The sequence below is a fragment of the Hyla sarda genome, chromosome 3 (genome assembly GCF_029499605.1).
Source record: "Hyla sarda isolate aHylSar1 chromosome 3, aHylSar1.hap1, whole genome shotgun sequence".
Lineage (NCBI taxonomy): Eukaryota > Metazoa > Chordata > Amphibia > Anura > Hylidae > Hyla > Hyla sarda.
The window spans coordinates 291,510,909-291,531,899 of record NC_079191.1 but is presented as its reverse complement, the minus strand read 5'-3'; the positions used below and the strand labels follow the sequence as shown (position 1 = coordinate 291,531,899).

Below are 20,991 nucleotides of genomic sequence, written 5' to 3'. Positions count from 1 at the left end.
GAAAATGTCATTTACGAACTCCTGGAAGACTGCTGGAGCGTTACAGAGTCCAAAGGGCATGACTAAGTACTCGAGATGACCGTCTCAGGTATTAAAAGCCGTCTTCCACTCATCCCCCTCTCGGATGCGAATGAGATTATAGGCTCCCCTGAGATCCAACTTGGTAAAATACTTGGCGCCTTGTAAGCGGTCAAAGAGTTCAGCAATCAGGGGAAGAGGGTAACGGTTCTTAATAGTAATGCTGTTAAGTCCTCGATAGTCAATGCAAGGTCTGAGGGTGAAGTCCTTTTTAGAAACAAAGAAGAATCCTGCTCCGGCAGGGGAAGAGGATTTCCTGATAAACCCTCTCTGCAGATTCTCCTGGATATACTCCGACATGGCAAGAGTCTCTGGAGGAGACAGAGGGTAGATTCTTCCTCTAGGTGGCGAAGAACCAGGTTGCAAGTCAATTGGGCAGTCATATGGCCTGTGTGGAGGCAACACCTCCGCTTGTTTCTTGCAAAAAACGTCCGAAAAATCCACATAAGGTTCAGGCAGACCGGGAGGAGGAGGAGGAAGGATGACTGGTACAGACTTGACTTGAGGCATCTGCCAAGACAAGCCGAGCCCCAGCTTCGGATCTCTCCGGAGGTCCAATCCAGATGCGGACAATGGCGCTGGAGCCAGGGCAGACCCAAGAGAAGTTCAGAAGTGCAATGGGGTAACACAAAAAACTCCAATCGCTCGGAATGCAGAGCTCCGATGTCCATCTGGAGGGGGTGCGTACGGATGGTCGTGCTGCGGCAGGTAGCCCCCAGGTCGTTCCACCCGGTAGCGACTCAAATCCTCTGGTTGCTGAGATAGATGCGGTACAGGAGGAATAGGCAGAAGCGTAGTCAGACATAGCAAAGGTCAGGGCAGGCGGCACAGGATCAGAGGCGATAATCACTAGCAACAGGTCAAGGCAGGCAGCACAGGTTCAGAGGCGGTAGGCGCGGGCAATGGGTCGGCACCAGGCAGGGAAAATCTATAAAAAATATGGAACGCTTTCTCTTGGCACAAAGATCCGGCAAGGACAGGAAGGGGCAGGGGACATTTATAGATCACTTTGGGCCAGGCACCAATCAATGGTGCGCTGGCCCTTTAAATTTCATAAAGCCAGCGCGCGCCCTAGAGAGCGGGGACTCGCGTGCCGGGGAATAGAGAAGACACGTGGAGCCGCAGGAGGTAGGGGACAGCATCGGGATGCGGTGCATGTGTGGGGACCTCCCGCCACACTAACCGCATCCCCGTCGGGGATAACTCTGCGCTCCCGGTTAGCGTGTCTGACCGGGACACGCAGGGACACTGCGGGCCGGGACAGAGGCAGTTAGCGCTCCGGTCCAGGAGCGGGGACCGGAGCGCTCACTGTAACAGTACCCCCCCCCCCTTGGTCTCCCCCTCTTCTTGGTGCCCAGGAACCTGAGGATAAGACTGCGGTCCAAGATGTTCTCCTCCGGCTCCCAAGACCTCTCCTCAGGACCGCAGCCTTCCCCGTGGACCAAGAAAAATCTTCTCCCCCTGATCAACTTGGAAGCCAAGACCTCCTTGACAGAAAAAATGTCCGATGTACCGGCCACTGGGCTAGGAGTGGTGACCTTGGGGGAGAACCGGTTAAAGATAGCTGGCTTGAGGAGGGAGACATGAAATTAGTTTGAGATCCTAAGAGTGGAGGGGAGATGAAGCTGGTAAGCCACAGCGTTAATTCTTCTTTTAATCTTGTAGGGTCTCAAGTAACGAGGTCCCAGTTTGTAACTTGGGACCCTGAAACGGATTTATTTGGCCGAGAGTCACACTCTGTCACCAGGAGAAAACACCGTAGGTGCCCTGCATTTCCTGTCCGCTTGGGACTTCATGCGGGCAGAGGCTTTAAGAAGAGCGGTGCGAGTCTCTCGCCAAATGGAGGAAAAGTCCTGGATGAGCTCATCGACTGCAGGAACAGAAGAAGAGGAAGACAACAGCAGAGGTGGTAGAGGATGGCGACCGTAGACCACGAAAAATGGTGACTTGTTAGAGGCGGAGGAATTCCTGAAGTTGTGGGAGAATTCCGCCCAAGGGAGAAGATCAGCCCAATCATCATGACGTGAAGATACAAAATGGCGTAGATATTCCCCCAAGACTTGGTTCACGTGTTCCACATGGCTGTTCATTTGGGGGTGATGAGAGAATGAGAAATCCAACTTCACTTTGAACCGTCCACAAAGAGCTCTCCGGAATTTGGAAACAAATTGCATCCCACGATCAGAAACAATATGCAAGGGAATACCATGAAGGCGAAAAATGTGCAGGAAAAAATGTTTCGCCAGCAGAGTCGCAGAAGGTAATCCTGGTAGGGGTACAAAGTGTGCCATTTTAGAAAAACGGTCAACAACGACCCAAATGACCGTCATACCCTGGGAAGGAGGAAGGTCAGTCACAAACTCCATGGCGATGTGAGACCATGGGGTCTCAGGGACAGGAAGAGGTTGGAGCAGCCCAGCCGGCTTCAGACGATGCGACTTGTCCTGTGCGCAGACTGTACAGGCTTGAACAAACTCAAACACGTCCTTAGCCATAGTAGGCCACCAATATCTTCGAGCGATTAGTTGAAGGGTCTTTTGGACCCCTGGATGACCCGCCAGCAAGGAAGAGTGACCTCACTTAAGGACTTCCAACTGTTGGCGGGGAGGTACATAGGATTTGCCAGGAGGAAGAAGACGAAGATCCACAGGTGCAACTGCAATAAGGCGCTCAGGTGGAATTATATGCCGTGGAGTAAACTCTTCACCCACTACATCTGAAGAGTGGGAGAGGGCATCCGCCCTGATGTTCTTGCTCGCTGGACGGAAGTGGATCTCAAAGTTGAAGCAAGCAAAGAACAGGGACCAGCGAGCTTGTTGTGGGTTGAGCCTCTGTGCGGACTGAAGATAGGCAAGATTTTTGTGATCCGTGTAAATGCAAAAAGGATGGATGGAGCCCTCGAGAAGATGCCTCCACTCTTCGAGTGCCAATTTGATGGCCAACAACTCCCTGTCTCCAATAGAGTAGTTTCTCTCGGCTGGGGTGAAGGTCTTGGAGAAATAGCCGCAAGTTAAGGTTTTGCCCCTAGATGATTTCTGGGTGAGCACAGCTCCGGCTCCTACGGAGGAGGCATCCACTTCCAAAGAAAAGGGCTTAGCGGGGTCAGGTCTGGAAAGTACAGGTGCAGAGGCGAAAGCAACCTTCAGGGACTGGAAGGCCTCTTCAGCCTGAGATGGCCAGGATTTTGGATTAGCCCCTTTCTTGGTCAAGGCCACAATAGGAGACACCAGGGTGGAGTAGTGCGGGATAAATTGCCTATAATAATTGGCGAAACCCAAAAATCTTTGAATGGCACGAAGTCCAGAGGGGTGTGGCCAGTCCAGTACCGCGGTGAGCTTAGCCGGGTCCATCTGTAAGCCCTGGGCAGAAATGATGTACCCTAGGAAGGGCAGACTGGACCGCTCGAAGAGGCACTTCTCGATCTTAGCGTAGAGGCGTTTTTTTCTGAGGCGAGACAGAACTTGGCGTACATGTTACCCGGTGTTGTTCAAGGTTTGAGGAGAAAATGAGAATGTCGTCAAGGTGTAAAGCAAATCTCTTAAAATGTCATTGACGAATTCTTGAAACACGGCAAGTGCATTGCAGAGACTCTCTCTAATTTGGATCAAGTTGTAGGCTCCTCTAAGATCCAACTTGGAAAAGATTCTGGCCCCACGGAGACGGTCAAAGAGCTCATAGATCAAGGGGAGAGGGAAACGGTTCTTAATTGTGATCTTGTTTAGGCCTCTGTAATCAATGCAAGGACGGAGGGAACTAGTGATGTTGCGAACATAAAATGTTCGGTTCGCGAACGGCGAACGCGAAATTCCGCAAATGTTCACGAACCAGCGAACCGCCATTGACTTCAATGGGCAGGCGAATTTTAAAACCCACAGGGACTCTTTCTGGCCACAATAGTGATTTAAAAGTTGTTTCAAGGGGACTAATACCTGGACTGTGGCATGCTGGAGGGGGGTCCATGGCAAAACTCCCATGGAAAATTACATAGTTGATGCAGAGTCTGGTTTTAATCCATAAAGGGCATAAATCACCTATTATTCCTAAATTCTTTGGAATAACGTGCTTTAGCCCCCTTTAGGCAGCACATAGAGCCCCACTTTAGGCATCACATAGTTAGATCCCCCCTTTAGGCAGCACATAGATTCCCCCATATTAGGCAGCACATGGTTAGAGCCCCCCTTAAGGCAGCACATAGGTAGAGCCTCCCTTTAGGCAGCACATAGTTATATCCCCCCTTTAGGCATCACATAGTTAGATCCCCCCTTTAGGGCAGCACATAGATTCCCCCATGTTAGGCAGCACATAGTTAGAGCCCCCCCTTTAGGCAGCACATAGAGCCCCCCTTTAGGCAGCACATAGATTCCCCCACATTAGGCAGCTTGCTCTTCTGAGTGTTGCTGTGTAAGAGGGGGCGTGAAAGAGGAGTTACAAAAACTGTGATTATCTGTTGTGCGGAGTGAATCTGTGGAGTGGGTGCGACTGCCTATAGTCTACATTCATATTTTGGGTAAGTTTTTCTCTTTTGCACATAGTGGGATAACTGTTAGAGTTTAAACACCCTTTTTCATTTTTTTTTTTTTTTTTCTCTGTTCCACCTCTAGGGGGAGGAGGAGTAGATTGGGCACAGGTGTATAAATCTTAGCTTGGGACTCTTATTGAGAGCTTGCTCTTCTGAGTGTTGCTGTGTAAGAGGGGGCGTGAAAGAGGAGTTACAAAAACTGTGATTATCTGTTGTGCGGAGTGAATCTGTGGAGTGGGTGCGACTGCCTATAGTCTACATTCATATTTTGGGTAAGTTTTTCTCTTTTGCACATAGTGGGATAACTGTTAGAGTTTAAACACCCTTTTTCATTTTTTTTTTTTCTCTGTTCCACCTCTAGGGGGAGGAGGAGTAGATTGGGCACAGGTGTATAAATCTTAGCTTGGGACTCTTATTGAGAGCTTGCTCTTCTGAGTGTTGCTGTGTAAGAGGGGGCGTGAAAGAGGAGTTACAAAAACTGTGATTATCTGTTGTGCGGAGTGAATCTGTGGAGTGGGTGCGACTGCCTATAGTCTACATTCATATTTTGGGTAAGTTTTTCTCTTTTGCACATAGTGGGATAACTGTTAGAGTTTAAACACCCTTTTTCATTTTTTTTTTTTTTTCTCTGTTCCACCTCTAGGGGGAGGAGGAGTAGATTGGGCACAGGTGTATAAATCTTAGCTTGGGACTCTTATTGAGAGCTTGCTCTTCTGAGTGTTGTTGTGTAAGAGGGGGCGTGAAAGAGGAGTTACAAAAACAGGAGTTTGAAAACAGGAGGTTGAGATCGCTGTGAGTGTTAATTTCTGAACCCACAAGGTCTACAAAAAATTTTAAGTGTCATTTTGACTGTCTGTTTTTTCCTATACATTTGTGAAATCCCCATAACTAGATGGCCTCCATGTTGGAAAATGCAGTCCAATGTACATCCTGTTCAATGTATGCAATCCTTGAACAACAGTTTGAGGGTGCATATTGTTGTGCGAGATGTGTGCTAGTTGTCCGTTTGGAAGCCCAGATCCTGGATCTAGAGGGGCGACTGGCAACAATGAGAAGCATTAACAACATGGAGAGGAGTCTCGTGCTCACTGAGCAGGCACTCTCGGGAATAGAGGTGGGGGAGGACAGTGGGACGGAGTTGCAGGACAGTCAGGCAGTTAGCTGGGTTACAGTTAGAAAGAGGGGTAGGGGAAAAAGTGTCAGGGAGGCTAGTCCTGAACTGGCACACCCCAACAAGTTTGCCCGCTTGGCAGATGAGGGGGATGCCATTACAGAGCTAGCAGAACTGCAGCAGGATACCGCCTCTGACCGCCAGGGGGGTGTCTGCTCCAGTAAGGAGGGAGGGAGGAGTACAGGGCAGGCCAGACAGGTACTAGTGGTGGGGGACTCAATTATTAGGGGGACAGACAGGGCAATCTGTCACAAAGACCGGGATCGCCGAACAGTGTGTTGTCTGCCTGGCGCACGAGTTCGGCACATCGCGGATCGGGTTGACAGGTTGCTGGGCGGGGCTGGAGAGGACCCAGCAGTCATGGTACATATTGGCACCAATGACAAAGTAAGAGGTAGGTGGAGTGTCCTTAAAAATGATTTCAGGGACTTAGGCCGCAAGCTTAAGGCAAGGACCTCCAAGGTAGTATTTTCTGAAATACTACCAGTACCACGAGCCACACCAGAGAGGCAGCGGGAGATCAGGGAGGTAAACAAGTGGCTCAGAAGCTGGTGTAGGAAGGAAGGGTTTGGGTTCATGGAGAACTGGGCTGACTTCGCTGTCGGTTACCGGCTCTACCGTAGGGACGGGCTGCACCTCAATGGGGAGGGTGCAGCTTTGCTTGGGGAGAAGATGGCTAGAAGGGTGGAGGAGTGTTTAAACTAGGGACTTGGGGGGAGGGAACCTACAGCAAAGAGGGGGAAGATAGTGTAGATAGAGAGGTGGGAATTATAAATGTACCTGGGGGTGGACCGGAGGGAGGGGTTAGAATAGTTAATAGGAATAGGCTTCATAGGAAAATAAAACTTACACCCTTGAATCCCATTAACCCCAATAACATAAAGGATGGAAATGTAAAGTGTATGTTCACAAATGCCAGAAGCCTAGCAAATAAAATGGGGGAGCTTGAGGCCTTGATACTGGAGGAACATATTGATATAGTTGGGGTCACTGAGACATGGCTGGACTCCTCGCATGACTGGGCTGTCAATCTGCAGGGGTTTACATTGTTTCGCAAGGATAGAATGAACAGAAAAGGTGGTGGAGTCTGTCTGTATGTAAGAAGTGGTATGAAAGTCAGTGTGAACGATGCCATAGTGTGTGATGATTTTGAGGAGGTGGAATCACTGTGGGTAGAATTACAAAAGGAGGGAAATACTGAAAAAATAATATTTGGGGTAATCTACAGACCCCCTAATATCACTGAAGAGATAGATGTTCGGCTTCATAAACAAATAGAGAGGGCCACCCGGGCAGGTACAGTGGTAATAATGGGAGATTTTAACTATCCAGATATAGATTGGGGTCCGGGGTTGGCTAAAACTACAAAGGGGCGACAATTCCTAAATTTATTGCAGGATAATTTTATGGGCCAGTTTGTGGAGGACCCAACAAGAAGTGATGCCTTGTTGGATCTGATCATTTTCAACAACGCAGAGCTGATTGGTAATGTAACTGTGCGGGAAAACCTTGGTAATAGCGACCACAATATAGTTACTTTTGACTTAAAATGTAGAAAACAAAGACAGGCGGGGAAGGCAAAAACATATAACTTTAAAAAGGCAAACTTCCCTGGGCTGAGGGCTGCACTACAGGACATAGACTGGGGGGAAGTGTTCTCAAATACTGATACAGAAGGTAAATGGGACATCTTTAAATCAACTCTAAATAACTATACAGCTAAATATATACCAAAGGGGAACAAATATAAACGATTAAAATTAAATCCTACATGGCTGACACATGATGTTAAAAGAGCAATAAACAACAAAAAAATTGCCTTCAAAAAATACAAATCTGATGGGTCAGCGATAACATTTAAACAGTACAAAGAGCTTAATAAAATCTGTAAAAATGTAATAAAAACAGCAAAAATTCAAAATGAGAGACAGGTGGCCAAAGAAAGCAAAACTAATCCTAAATATTTTTTTAGATATATAAATGCAAAAAAAAAAAGGACAGAGCATGTAGGACCCCTTAATAATGATAATGGGGAGGTTGTCACAGGCGATCAAGAGAAGGCGGAGCTACTGAATGGGTTCTTTAGTTCTGTATATACTAGGGAAAAAGGAGCTGACATTGGCCAGGTCAGTGCTGGTAACACATCATGTAATGTACTGAACTGGCTTAATGTAGAGATGGTACAAGGTAAGTTAAGTGATATAAATGTAAGCAAATCCCCAGGGCCGGATGGACTACACCCAAGAGTTCTTAGAGAGGTAAGTTCAGTAATATCTGTACCCCTGTTCATGATATTTAGAGATTCTATGGTGTCTGGTATTGTGCCAAGGGACTGGTGCAAGGCGAATGTGGTGCCAATCTTCAAGAAGGGCTCTAGGTCTTCCCCAGGAAACTATAGACCGGTAAGTTTAACGTGCATTGTGGGTAAATTGTTTGAAGGACTTATAAGGGATTACATACAGGAATACATAGGGGATAATTGTATTATAAGTGATAGCCAGCATGGGTTTACTAAGGATAGAAGTTGTCAAACCAATCTAATTTGCTTTTATGAAGAGGTGAGTAGAAGCCTTGACAGAGGAATGGCTGTGGATATAGTGTTTCTGGATTTTGCCAAAGCATTTGATACTGTCCCTCACAGACGTCTGACAGGTAAGTTAAGGTCCTTGGGCTTGGAAACTTTAGTTTGTAACTGGATTGAACACTGGCTCATGGATCGTACCCAGAGAGTGGTGGTCAATGATTCGTACTCTGATTGGTCCCCGGTAATTAGTGGTGTACCCCAAGGTTCAGTACTGGGCCCGCTGTTGTTTAATTTATTTATCAATGATATAGAGGATGGTATTAACAGCTCTGTTTCTATCTTTGCAGATGACACCAAGCTTTGTAGCACGGTACAGTCTATAGAGGATGTGCATAAGTTACAGGATGACTTGGATAGACTAAGTGTCTGGGCATCCACTTGGCAAATGAGGTTCAATGTGGATAAATGTAAAGTTATGCATCTGGGTACTAATAACCTGCATGCATCGTATGTCTTAGGGGGGATTAAACTGGCAGAGTCACTGGTAGAGAAGGATCTGGGTGTACTTGTAGATCACAGACTACAGAATAGCATGCAATGTCAGGCTGCTGCTTCCAAAGCCGGCAGGATATTGTCATGTATAAAAAGAGGCATGGACTCAAGTGACAGGGACATAATACTCCCCCTTTATAAAGCATTGGTACGGCCTCACCTGGAATATGCTGTTCAGTTTTGGGCACCTGTCCATAAAAGGGACACTGCGGAGTTGGAAAGGGTGCAGAGACGCGCGACTAAACTAATATGGGGCATGGAACATCTTAGCTATGAGGAGCGATTAAAGGAGTTACAATTGTTTAGTCTTGAGAAGAGACGTTTAAGGGGGGATATGATAAACGTATATAAGTATATTAATGGCCCATACAAAAAATATGGAGAAAAACTGTTCCAGGTTAAACCCCCCCAAAGGACGAGGGGACACTCCCTCCGTCTGGAGAAGAAAAAGTTTAGTCTCAAGGGGCGACACGCCTTCTTTACCGTGAGGACTGTGAATTTATGGAACGGTCTACCTCAGGAACTGGTCACAGTAGGAACAATTAACAGCTTTAAAACAGGATTAGATACATTTATGGAACAAAATAACATTAATGCTTATGAAGAAATATAAAATCCCATCCCTTCCCCAATATCGCGCCACACCCCTACCCCTTAATTCCCTGGTTGAACTTGATGGACATATGTCTTTTTTCGACCGTACTAACTATGTAACTATAGTTAGAGCCTCCCTTTAGGCAGCACATAGAGACCCCTTTAGGCAGCACATATTTAGATCCCCCCTTTAGGCAGCACATAGATTCCCCCATATTAGGCAGCACATAGTTAGAGCCCCCCTTTAGGCAGCACTGGTTTTATTTCACAGCCAAAAAAGGTATTTTTTTTCTTTTATTTGAACAACTGTCACACCAAATGTGATTTGCACTAGTGTGACAATGAGCAAAAAAGGTTGCCAGCAGAGTTCCCCTTTTAAGCAGAGGTCTCCAACCAGGGTGCCTCCAGCTGTTGCAAGACACACGGACTGAACTTATAGCCCTTTTAATACTGTAGTTAGTTGATTGAAGGAACTTAAGTTTTACACTGAAGTACCCCATTTAACCAGCTTTTCCCTCCCAACCAGGGTGCCTCCAGCTGTTGCAAGACACATGGACTGATATTTGAGCCCTAAAAAGGGCTTTTTTTGGGTGCTGTCCTTAAAGCAGATGTTAGACTAGTGCTTTAGGAGTAAAGTGGACCCTGAATACACCACCTAGCAGCAACCTAGCTATCGCTTTCCCTATTACAGCAGGAGCAGCTTCTCTGTCCCTCCACTTTCTAAGCCTGCAGCATGCCGAATGAATGTAAAATGGCATCCGTGCAGGAGGTAGGAGGGTCTGGAAGGGAGGGACTGCTGCTGATTGGCTGTAATGTGTCTGCTGACTCTGACTCACAGGGTCAAAGTTTACCGCAATGTTAAAGTACAGGGGGCGAATCGAACTTCACATATGTTCGCCCGGCGATGCGAACGCGAGCATGCTAAGTTCGCCGGGAACTGTTCGCCAGCGAACAATTCACAACATCTCTAGAGGGAACCGTCCTTTTTAGCAACAAAGAAAAAAACGGCTCCAGCGGGAGAGGAGGACTTCCTTATGAAACCTCTCTGCAAGTTTTCATTTATGTAGTCCGACATGGCGAGAGTCTCTGGTTGAGAGACTGTGTAGATTCTACCCCGAGGAGGCGTAGTCCCTGGCAACAAGTCGATTGGACAATCATAGTGTCTATGGGGTGGAAGAACCTCGGCTTGCTTCTTGCAAAAGACATCCGCGTAACTGTGGTAGGGCTCAGGAAGACCAGGTGGTGGAGAAGCAACGGGGTCTTGCTTAACAGGAGCAGACCGGAGACAGCGGCCGAAGCAAGAGGAACCCCAACTCTGGATTTTTCCGGAGGCCTAATCCAGGACGGGACAATGGCGTTGTAGCCAGGGCAGACCCAGGAGGAGTTCTGAGGAGCAAAAAGGAAGAACCAAAAACTCCAATCTCTCAGTATGCAGAATACCAATGTCCATCTATAGTGGTGAAGTGCGGTACTGCACTGTAGTAGAGAGTCTCTCACCATTAACTGTAGAGATGAAGAAAGGCTTGGGCAGACGGTGCACAGGAATCTGGTACTTGTCAATCAGGGAGGCATGGATGAAATTGCCGGCAGATCCTGAATCCAAGAAGGCGGTAGCAGTGAAGGTAGACTTGGCAGACACGGTGAGCTGTACTGACAATGTAAGACGTGGAGAGGAGGAATTAACACCTAGCAATGCCTCTCCCACGTTCACTAGGTGCGCGCGTTTCCCGAACGCGGAGGACGGAGAGGACAGTCTCTAAGGAAGTGCTCGGTACTGGCGCAGTACAGACACAAATTCTCGTTTCTTCGACGACTCCGTTCTTGAGTGGTCAAGCGAGACCGATCCACCTGCATGGCTTCCACGGCGGGAGGCCCAGAGAAGGGTTGCGGTGGATACTGAAAAACCGGAGCCAGATGAGGATAGCGTCTTGGTCGAGCTTTCTCCTTTTCATGCAGAAGTTCCTCTTTTCTCTCCGAGAAACGCTTGTCAATCCTAGTGGCCAGTAGTATAAGCTCACTAAGGGTAGATGGCATCTCACGTGCAGCTAGGACGTCCTTAATTTCACTGCTTAGTCCCTTCTTAAATGTGGCACATAGAGCATCATCATTCCAATTCAACTCTGAGGCAAGAGTATGGAGTTGGATGGCGTAATCACCCACGGTAGAGTCTCCTTGGGTCATGTTGAGCAAAGCAGTCTCTGCTGAGGACACCCGGGCATGTTCCTCGAATACACTGCGGAACTCTTGGCAAAAATTCTGGGCGGAGGTAGTGGCTGGATCAAAGCGGTCCCACAAAGGTGTAGCACAGGCCAGGGCCTTCCCGGTTAGCAGGCTGAGAATGAAGGCCACCTTGGCACGTTCAGACGGAAACTGGTCGGCCAATAACTCAAGGTGGAGTGAGCACTGCGACAGGAACCCACGGCACTGCTTCGGATCTCCGCCATACTTGTCTGGCCAGGACAAGAGGATTCTGGAAGAAGAGACGGCTGCTCGCTGAGGTGGAGCAGCAGGCACAGGCGGAGGTGATGGCTGTTGCTGGACAGGCAGGAGCTGCTGCATCGTGGCGGTCAACTGGGCCAGCTGTTGACCTTACTGGGCAATCTGCTGCATCTGTTGAGCCACTATGGTAGTGAGATCCGCAAGGCTAGGAAGAGGTACCTCAGCGGGATCCATGGCCGGATCTTACTGTAACGGTCCGGACAGGTGGCAGGAGGTGGATCCACTGGACCAGAGGAGTGATTGCGTGGGCCGTACCCGGGGAACGGAGTCTAAGGAGCTACTGGTCTTCACCAGAGCCCCCCGCAAAGCGGGATGGTCTTGCTGCGGCAGGTAGCCCCCAGGTCGTTCCACCCGGTAGCGACTCAACTCCTCTGGTTGCTGAGATAGACGCGGTACAGGAGGAATAGGCAGAAGCATAGTCAGACATAGCAAAGGTCAGGGCAGGTGGCACAGGATCAGAGGCGATAGTCACTAGCAACAGGTCAAGGCAGGCAGCACAGGTTCAGAGGCGGTAGGCACGGGCAATGGGTCGGCAACAGGCAGGAAAATACTATAACAAATATGGAACGCTTTCTCTTGGCACAAAGCACAAAGATCCGGCAAGGAAAGGAAGGGGCAGGGAACATTTATAGATCACTTTGGGCCAGGCACCAATCAATGGTGCGCTGGCCCTTTAAATTTCATAAAGCCGGCATGCGCCCTAGAGAGCGGGGACGCACGTGCCGGGGAACAGAGAAGACACATGGAGCCGCAGGAGGTAGGGGACAGCATCGGGATGCGGCATGTGTGCGGGGACCTCCCGCCACGCTAACCGCATCCCCAGCAGGGATAACTCTGCACTCCCGGTCAGCGTGTCTGACTGGGACGCGCAGGGATGCTGCAGGCCAGGACAGAGGCAGTGAGCGCTCCGATCCAGGAGCGGGGAACGGAGCGCTCACTGTAACAGTTGTTGTTATAAAAGTACTTATCAAATCCCTCCAGAGCAGCACTTACCCATACGATTCCTAATGAATACAGTCACGTCTGTAAAATCTGAAAAGAAAAAGCAAAGGCGCTCCTTGTGGAGTATCGCTTGCATCAATGATACCGGGGAGGGTAAATCACTGCTTACCAATATGGGTTGTGTATCGACATACACAACAATGATATACGTGTGTAAAGACTATATGCTCGTCTGCAGTCTTCCTGGATTATTGTTTCAAAGTAGAACAGGTCTTCGTAAGTACAGGAATAACAGCGCTAACCAGGCAAGGATCCTCAAGCAGGAAAATATCCACAAACAGGTTTATTAACATCAATGCAACGCGTTTCACTGCGCATGCGCAGTTTCATCAGGCATGGCAATTGGGAGCAACACCCAGGGTTATATACCCTAATGGTGTTAACCCCTGAAGGATATAAGCAAAAAAAAGCAAACGGATATCTGTGAACATCCATACTAAAATATTAAATACAGCGTAATTACAACAATAGATTAGATAAAATAAAGGGAAAAAGGAAGGAATCGCATTAAAAACGCATAGGAACATTCACATTATGCGATTCATTTTCAATAGGTATCAGTATGAATGTTCTGATCATTACCCATGTACTCTTAGCAATTTTATATTATGTTATATAGCATTCATAATCCAGTAGAAACACAGAAAAATAAAAGTATTTAGAAAAATATATATATCTATAAAAAATAATAATAATAATATTAATAATGCTAAAATCCTATGAGTACCTGCACAATTATATTACCGGAAATTTTCGATCGTCTCATTAACTGTGCAGGTACTCATAGGATTTTAGCTTTATTATTATTATTTTTACTTTATATATATATATATATATATATCTTTTTATAAATACTTTTATATGTAATTTTTTTTGGTGTTTCTTCTGGATTATGAATGCTATATAACATAATAAAAAATTGGTAAGCGCGGATGGGTATTGATGAGAACATTCATACTGATACCTATTGAAAATGAATTGCATAATGTGAATGTTCCTATGTGTTTTTGATGCGATTTCAGTTTAAATTGACGAATTGTCCTCTTTCTTTTTCCCTTTATTTTATCTAATCTATTGTTATAATTGTGCTGTATTTCATATTTTGGTATGGATGTTCACAGATATCTTTTTGCTATTTTTGCTTATGTCCTTCAGTGATTAACACCATTAGGGTATATAACCCTGGGTGTTGCTCCCAATTGCTATGCCTGATGAAGCTGTGCATGCGCACCGAAACGCATTGCATTGATGTTAATAAACCTGTTGGTGGATTCTTTCCTGCTTGCGGATCTTTGCTTGGTCAACGCCGTGATTCCTGTACTTACAAAGTCATATTCTACTTTGCAACAATAATCCAGGAAGGCTGCAGACGGGCATACAGTCTGTACACACGTATACCATTGTTGTGTATGTCGGTACACAACCCATATCGGTAAGCAGCGATTTACACTCCCTGTATCCTTTATGCAAGCAATACTCCACAAGGAGCACCTTTGCTTTTTCTTTTCAACTGTCATGTATGGGCAGGAAAGAGTGAAGCCCTAAACTCACCCACTACCACTTGCCCTGTCTACTTGCTAACCCACCCTAGGCGACGGGTCCACAACCACGGTAACAGTCCCTGCCTGAATAAGTGCAGGGAGTAAAATGTAAACAAAATAAATTTACAGACGAAGGTCGGGACAGAAATAATAACTAAACAAACAAACAAACAAACACAAAAGTCGCAGTCCACACACCAAGTCAGTACCAAGAGATTACAGAAATGCCAAATCGCAAAAAAACAGGAGAGGAGTCAGAGAGCGGAGCCAATGGGTCAAATATGCCAGAAATTCAAGATACAATACAAATGCTAGTTAGGAGTATGATCTCTATCGCAGGCAAGGCCTGGATGAATACTGAGGGCTTAAATAGGGAGATAAGCAGGTGAAAAGCCAACGAGGTCAGCTGACCATCCAGAGAACAGGGCCTTTCCACAGTAACCAGGATAACAAAAAACCTCAGTATAGATTAACCCTTCGGGTTCTTACAGATGCGTTACGAGTTCTATTTATACACTGAACTATCCCCCTCTGATCAGGTAGATAAAGGAAGAGTAACAACGTTGGTCCACCTTGCCTCTACCCTTTTTTGGCCTGCTGCCACTTGATGAAATTAATGAGTTTCCCGAAAATGCTTTACTCATGCAAACTATTCATGTCCTGTTGAAACTGCTTTTACTTTTAAGTTTTTATGGTGTCTTATTTTCTTAAAATACTAAAGCAAATAGCAAAGGGTTTATGTAGGTTCTCTACCCTATGCAGAAGAGAAAGTTTTTATATTTTTAAGCTTAACACATTGGTCCCGAACGGTTTTAATGAAAATATTGTGCATCCCTGAATAAGGTTACCATTGAAAGAATAAGCAAGTTTTTATGTTAGAAATGTGTTCCATTGGAATGAGCTTCCGGGTGAAAGGGAGGAGAAAATTAGGTGTATAAGATGGTCACAGTTAGATAACAGTATATCCCTGTAGTTTTTTTTAAAATTATTTTATAACATTGGTATATGTTAATAAATTGTTAGCTTGTTTATGAAAAATAAGTGTTTGGATTTTGGCTGCTTCCGAAGTGAGAAGGAGGATTGAGGAGTACTTGCTCTTCTAAACGTGGAGAGGAAGAGTGGAGAGGTAGGAACTCAGAGTAGTTATTTGAAGGCTTGCAGGATTTGAGGGGGTTTTTTGGACGTACAAACCCCTCTCAGTGAAGTAAGTGTGGAGAGGTCTTTCGTATGACACTGTCTGCACTAGAAAGTGGAATCTGTCCGCTCTCCAATTTTTTGCATTTTTTTTAGGGGTGGTCCGGAGCCGGCCGAAATGGATTGCAGCGGATAATGATCCACATGGGATGTTGAATATGGGTGTTTCAAGTGTGTGAGTGGTTTGCAATAGAACCACTCACCAAGTGTAAGTCTGTTTCTTGATTTTTTCACAGTCGGAGGTTTTTGTGTGGTGAGAATTTTTGGGACCGCTCCCAAAGGATTTTTTTCTGTGCTCTTGTCTATATCTCTTAAAATACAGCATTTAATTTTTGTTGTAAAGTTGGTATTTTTTTTTTTGTTACAAATACAGGTTGGCAACACTGAGTAAACTATATTTTGTTCCTAGAGAAGACATTTTGTTTACATAAACATTGTTGTTTGCACTTAAAGGGATATACCAGGAAAACTTTTTTTTATATATCAACTGGCTCCAGAAAGGTAAACAGATTTGTAAATTACTTCTATAAAAAAAATCTTAATCCTTTCAATAATTATCAGCTTCTGAAGTTGAGTTGTTGTTTTCTGTCTGACAACAGTGCTCTCTGCTGACATCTCTGCTTGTCTCGGAAACTGCACAGAGTAGAAGAGGTTTGCTATGGGGATTTGCTTCTAAACTGGGCGGTTCCCGAGACAGGTGTCATCAGAGAGCACTTAGACAGAAAATAACAACTCAACTTCAGCAGCTCATAAGTACTGAAAGGATTAAGATTTTTTTAATAGAAGTAATTTACAAATCTGTTTAACTTTCTGGAGCCAGTTGATATATAAAGAAAAGTATTTTCCTGGATAACCTCTTTAAAGAAACCTATCTACTCTTAGTGAATTGCTGTATTTAAAATTCTTGAACTTTGATGAAATACCAATTGATAAAAGTGCTCTCCCTACTCGTCACTCAAAGCGCAACAATTGCTTGGAAAGAAATTGAGATAAGAGTGCAGAAAGTAGATCTTCAGCGACTCATTACAACCTTACTCCTGGTAAACATAGAATGTGTGTCGGCAGATAAGAGGCATTCGGGCCATCTAGTCTGGCCAATATTCTGAATACTATGAATAGTCCCTTGCCCTATCCTATATGAATAAGATAGCCTTATGCCTATGCAAATACAGTGAAGGAGTTTAAGCATGCATGGGATAGGCATAAGGCTATCCTTCATATAAGATAGGGCCAGGTACTATTCATAGTATATCAAATACTGGGCAGACTAGATAGGCCGAATGCTTCTTATCTTCTAACATATTCTATGTTTACCCAGAGTTAGGTTGTAATATATCACTGAAGATCCACTGTTTGCACTCTCAAATCAAATTCTTTCCAAGCAATTGTGCATTTTGAGTGATGAACGTGGAGAGCACTTCCATCAAGACATTTCAGCAATGGAAAGATGGTATCAGGGCAAGTGGAACTCTTCTATGCTTGCAGACTAGTGTAGGAATGTCATGAGAGATGCCCCAAAAGTAGACAAATGAAGAAAAAAAACAAACAAAAAAAAACAGAAATGCGCCAGTTAATAGTCTGAATGGAAGAGCTCCATACACAGACATATAAATGTACATAGATATAAATATCTCTGAACGAAGAGCTAAAAAAAACTTTTTCTGGTGTCATATTCTTGTTCTTAAATCCCAATTTGGGTAGGATTGGCTATTTCTGTAAAGGAAAGAGACAGAAACAATGGCCCTCATTTACTATTGCAAACCCAACATATTTTGTCGGGTTGTGCGCCAGATTCTGTCGCATTGCGCCAGAAATTCTGTCTGCACCAGATTTTGTGCCAGAATTGAAAAACCCCGACTAACTCTCTATTTTGCTAAGAAAACCCGAAAGGGGGCGTGGCCGCTGAGAAAAGGGGGCGTGGTCTCCAAAAAGGGGCGTGTTCTCAACATTTTCACAAAGACCCAACATATTTGCTAAGGTTTCCACTTAAAATGTGGTGGATTTGAGCTGAGGAAAACCAGACAGATCAGAGCATGTGTAAAAAAAGCAAAGTGTAGGTAAAGGGGAAAATGTAGGGAAAGCTTAGTAAATACTGTGGAAAATAAATTGTAGGGAATTGAAACCCACAAAGAAACCTACTCTCCACTCTTAGTAAATAAGGGCCTATGGACGCTGGATGTCATACAACTGATGACAACTGATGCAAGTTTTCATCAGTTATGGCATCAGTTGCGTCGAGATCTAGGCTGAGTTTACAGATGCCGGACATATGTGAACCCAGCCTAACAGAAGTGATAACTTTCCATGTAATTCTAGTGGAAGTGTCATTTTATTGTGCATCTCACTGGTCAACATGAATGCTGCAATTTTTTAGGATTTCCTTTTTTTTTCCACCCTTGAAGGCCTCAATCAGCTATTACATTCATAAAATAGTTTTTTTTCCATACATGTTTAGAGAGTCATTTATTCCGACCAGAAGAAGTGTCAGTGTGGCGTGAAACAGGTTGTTGCCTCTGTGGTTACCCATGCACATTCCTTTCCTCTCTGAATATTCAGCCAAAACAGGATTGCTGTATTAGTTGAAGCTTTGCATCAATTAAAAAAGCTATGAAGATAACCCATATGGTGAATGCTACATTATTTTACATCTCTCTATGATCGATGTTTACAATTATGGCAATATGAACCATTTTACAGTTTATGATAAACATAAAAAATTTATTTAAACACGTCCGTTTCTGATGTTACTTTTCCTTTAATGAGGACCTATTGCCAACTCATATCTTATGAAGTAATAGGTGAATAGAAAATAAAGCGTGTTAAATATATTTAATCTATATATATATATATATAAAACTCAACGTGTGTGTGTGTGTATATGTATGTATGTATGTGTGTATGTTCCACAAAAACGGCTAAAGATATTAACATGAAACTTGGCACACGTTACTTATATGTCAACAACAAACATAGGATAGGTGATTTAAACCTTACTCACCCCCATTTGCCAGGGGCGGGGCTTATGTTTAAAGTCCCATGCAAGTCAATGGGAAATATATATTACCGCATAACTTCCAAACGGCTGGAGATGTTTCGATAAAACTTGGTCACATGTTACTTATATGTCCACTTAAAATATAGGATAGTTAATTTAACCCTTAACTACCCCCATTTGTGAGGGTCGGGGTTTTTGTTTAAAATCCCATGCAAATCAATGGGAAATGTATTTTCCCATATAATTTCCGTACGGCTGTAGCTATTTCAATGCTTGGTACACATATTACGGGTCGGGATGGGAGGTCGGGATAGGAGGTCGAGATAGGAGGTCGGGATAGGAGGTCGGGATAGGAGGTCGGGATAGGAGGTCGGGATAGGAGGATGGGATAGGAGGACGGGATAGGATGTTGGGATAGGAGGTCTGGATAGGAGGTCGGGATAGGAGGTCGAGATATGAGGACGGGAAAGGAGGACGGGATAGGAGGACGGGATAGGAGGTCGAGAAAGGAGGACGGGATAGGAGGTCGGGATAGGAGGTCAGGATAGGAGGTCGGGATAGGAGCTCGAGATTGGAGGACGGGATAGGAGGTCGGGATAGGAGGTCGAGAAAGGAGGACGGGATAGGAGGTCGAAATATGAGGACGGGATAGGAGGACGGGATAGGAGGACGGGATAGGAGGTCGGGATAGGAGATCGGGATAGGAGGCCGGGACAGGAGGTCGGGATAGGAGGATGGGATAGGAGGACGGGATAGGATGTTGGGATAGGAGGTCTGGATAGGAGGTCTGGATAGGAGGTCGGGATAGGAGGTCGAGATATGAGGACGGGAAAGGAGGACGGGATAGGAGGACGGGATAGGAGGTCGAGAAAGGAGGACGGGATAGGAGGTCGGGATAGGAGGTCAGGATAGGAGGTCGGGATAGGAGCTCGAGATTGGAGGACGGGATAGGAGGTCGGGATAGGAGGTCGGGATAGGAGGTCGAGAAAGGAGGACGGGATAGGAGGTCGAAATATGAGGACGGGATAGGAGGACGGGATAGGAGGACGGGATAGGAGGTCGGCATAGGAGATCGGGATAGGAGGCCGGGACAGGAGGACGGTATAGTAGGTCAGGACAGGAGGTCGAGATAGGAGGTCGTGATGTGGGGTTGGGATATGACAACAATATATGAGGACTGCATATGAAGTCAAAAGCTTCCTCCTTTGTTTATTTTCCTCCCCAACAAGGATTTGGAAGGAAAAACCGTGCAATGCCGGGTACTCAGCTAGTTAAGAATAAATGATCTCTTGCACTCTAATTCAGATTGGGTTCTTAACCTGCAACAGAGAGTTCGCACTATTTTGACAGCTCTGTGAAAATTCCTGCTTCAAAGCTGGATGAGTCTACTAAGAGACTCTCTCTCTCTCTGTAGCATGTAAAATGCAAGGATGATCTGTTCTGCTTTGTTACATCTTGCTAATGTAAATATATAGTAGCAATGTAAGGTAACATAGCTAGTAAGATTGGGGGAAAAAAAAAAAAGAGCCCAGCAAATGCAGCCTAAAACCATACTGTGTTTATCCAGAGGAAGGCAAAACCCCTTAACCCCTAAGGCTGGTGCCAATTGCCCCATGACAGAGGAAGAATTCCATCCTGACTGTGATATGGCATGGATCAACATTCTAAACCTTACACCTGTTAAAGAAGAAAAAATGGAGGGAACCAATGGGGACAGGGACCTGTGTGCGGAATCTGTGTGGTGCTATATGAGATAAAGAATTATAAAATTATTAGGTGAGAAAAAAAAAACGTACACATCTGTCTCCTTAGTGCGTCTCCTTAGTGCGTGTGGCTATTGATGGCTGCCTGTATACTGCCTGTTTATATACTGGGGAACTAAATTAAACCATTTTAGGAGAAAATGCATCCTCTTCTAGCAGATTAACCCTTAACAATCAGCTATGCCCTCCTGTAATACTGAGCAAAATAATTAAATGGATGTGAGAAAACTAATTTAATCTACTGTAACTTATTCTGTACTTCCTAAAACCAGTAGGGGCACATTTTAAAGAAAAAGCTTGTTAAATGAGTATAATGCCATCAATGTAAAAATGGTTATCTGCAAGATATTATATACTTACAACTTAGTAGTGTCTGCCACACTGCATCTGCAATCCCCCAGAGTCCAGACATTATAAAAAACACTGCAAAGTTGCCAGATGCTGGTTTCCATATCAAGAAGCCGATAATGCACCCAATATTAATAGTTGCTCCTATAAAAAAATAAAAAATAACTTACTAGTTGTATACACATTTTGGAAAATATGCAGCATCTAAGGA

At 45.2% G+C, this 20,991-nt stretch overlaps 1 protein-coding gene across 1 annotated transcript in view; it reads right to left on the bottom strand.

Annotated features, from left to right (window-relative positions):
* Positions 1–20,991, bottom strand: part of LOC130360771 (protein unc-93 homolog A-like) — a 193,126-nt gene that overhangs the window by 15,940 nt on the left and 156,195 nt on the right. Inside the window, exon 7 of the mRNA XM_056563340.1 lies at positions 20,793–20,924. Coding sequence (XP_056419315.1) covers positions 20,793–20,924 — 132 coding nt within the window. The remainder of the gene's footprint in view (positions 1–20,792; positions 20,925–20,991) is intronic.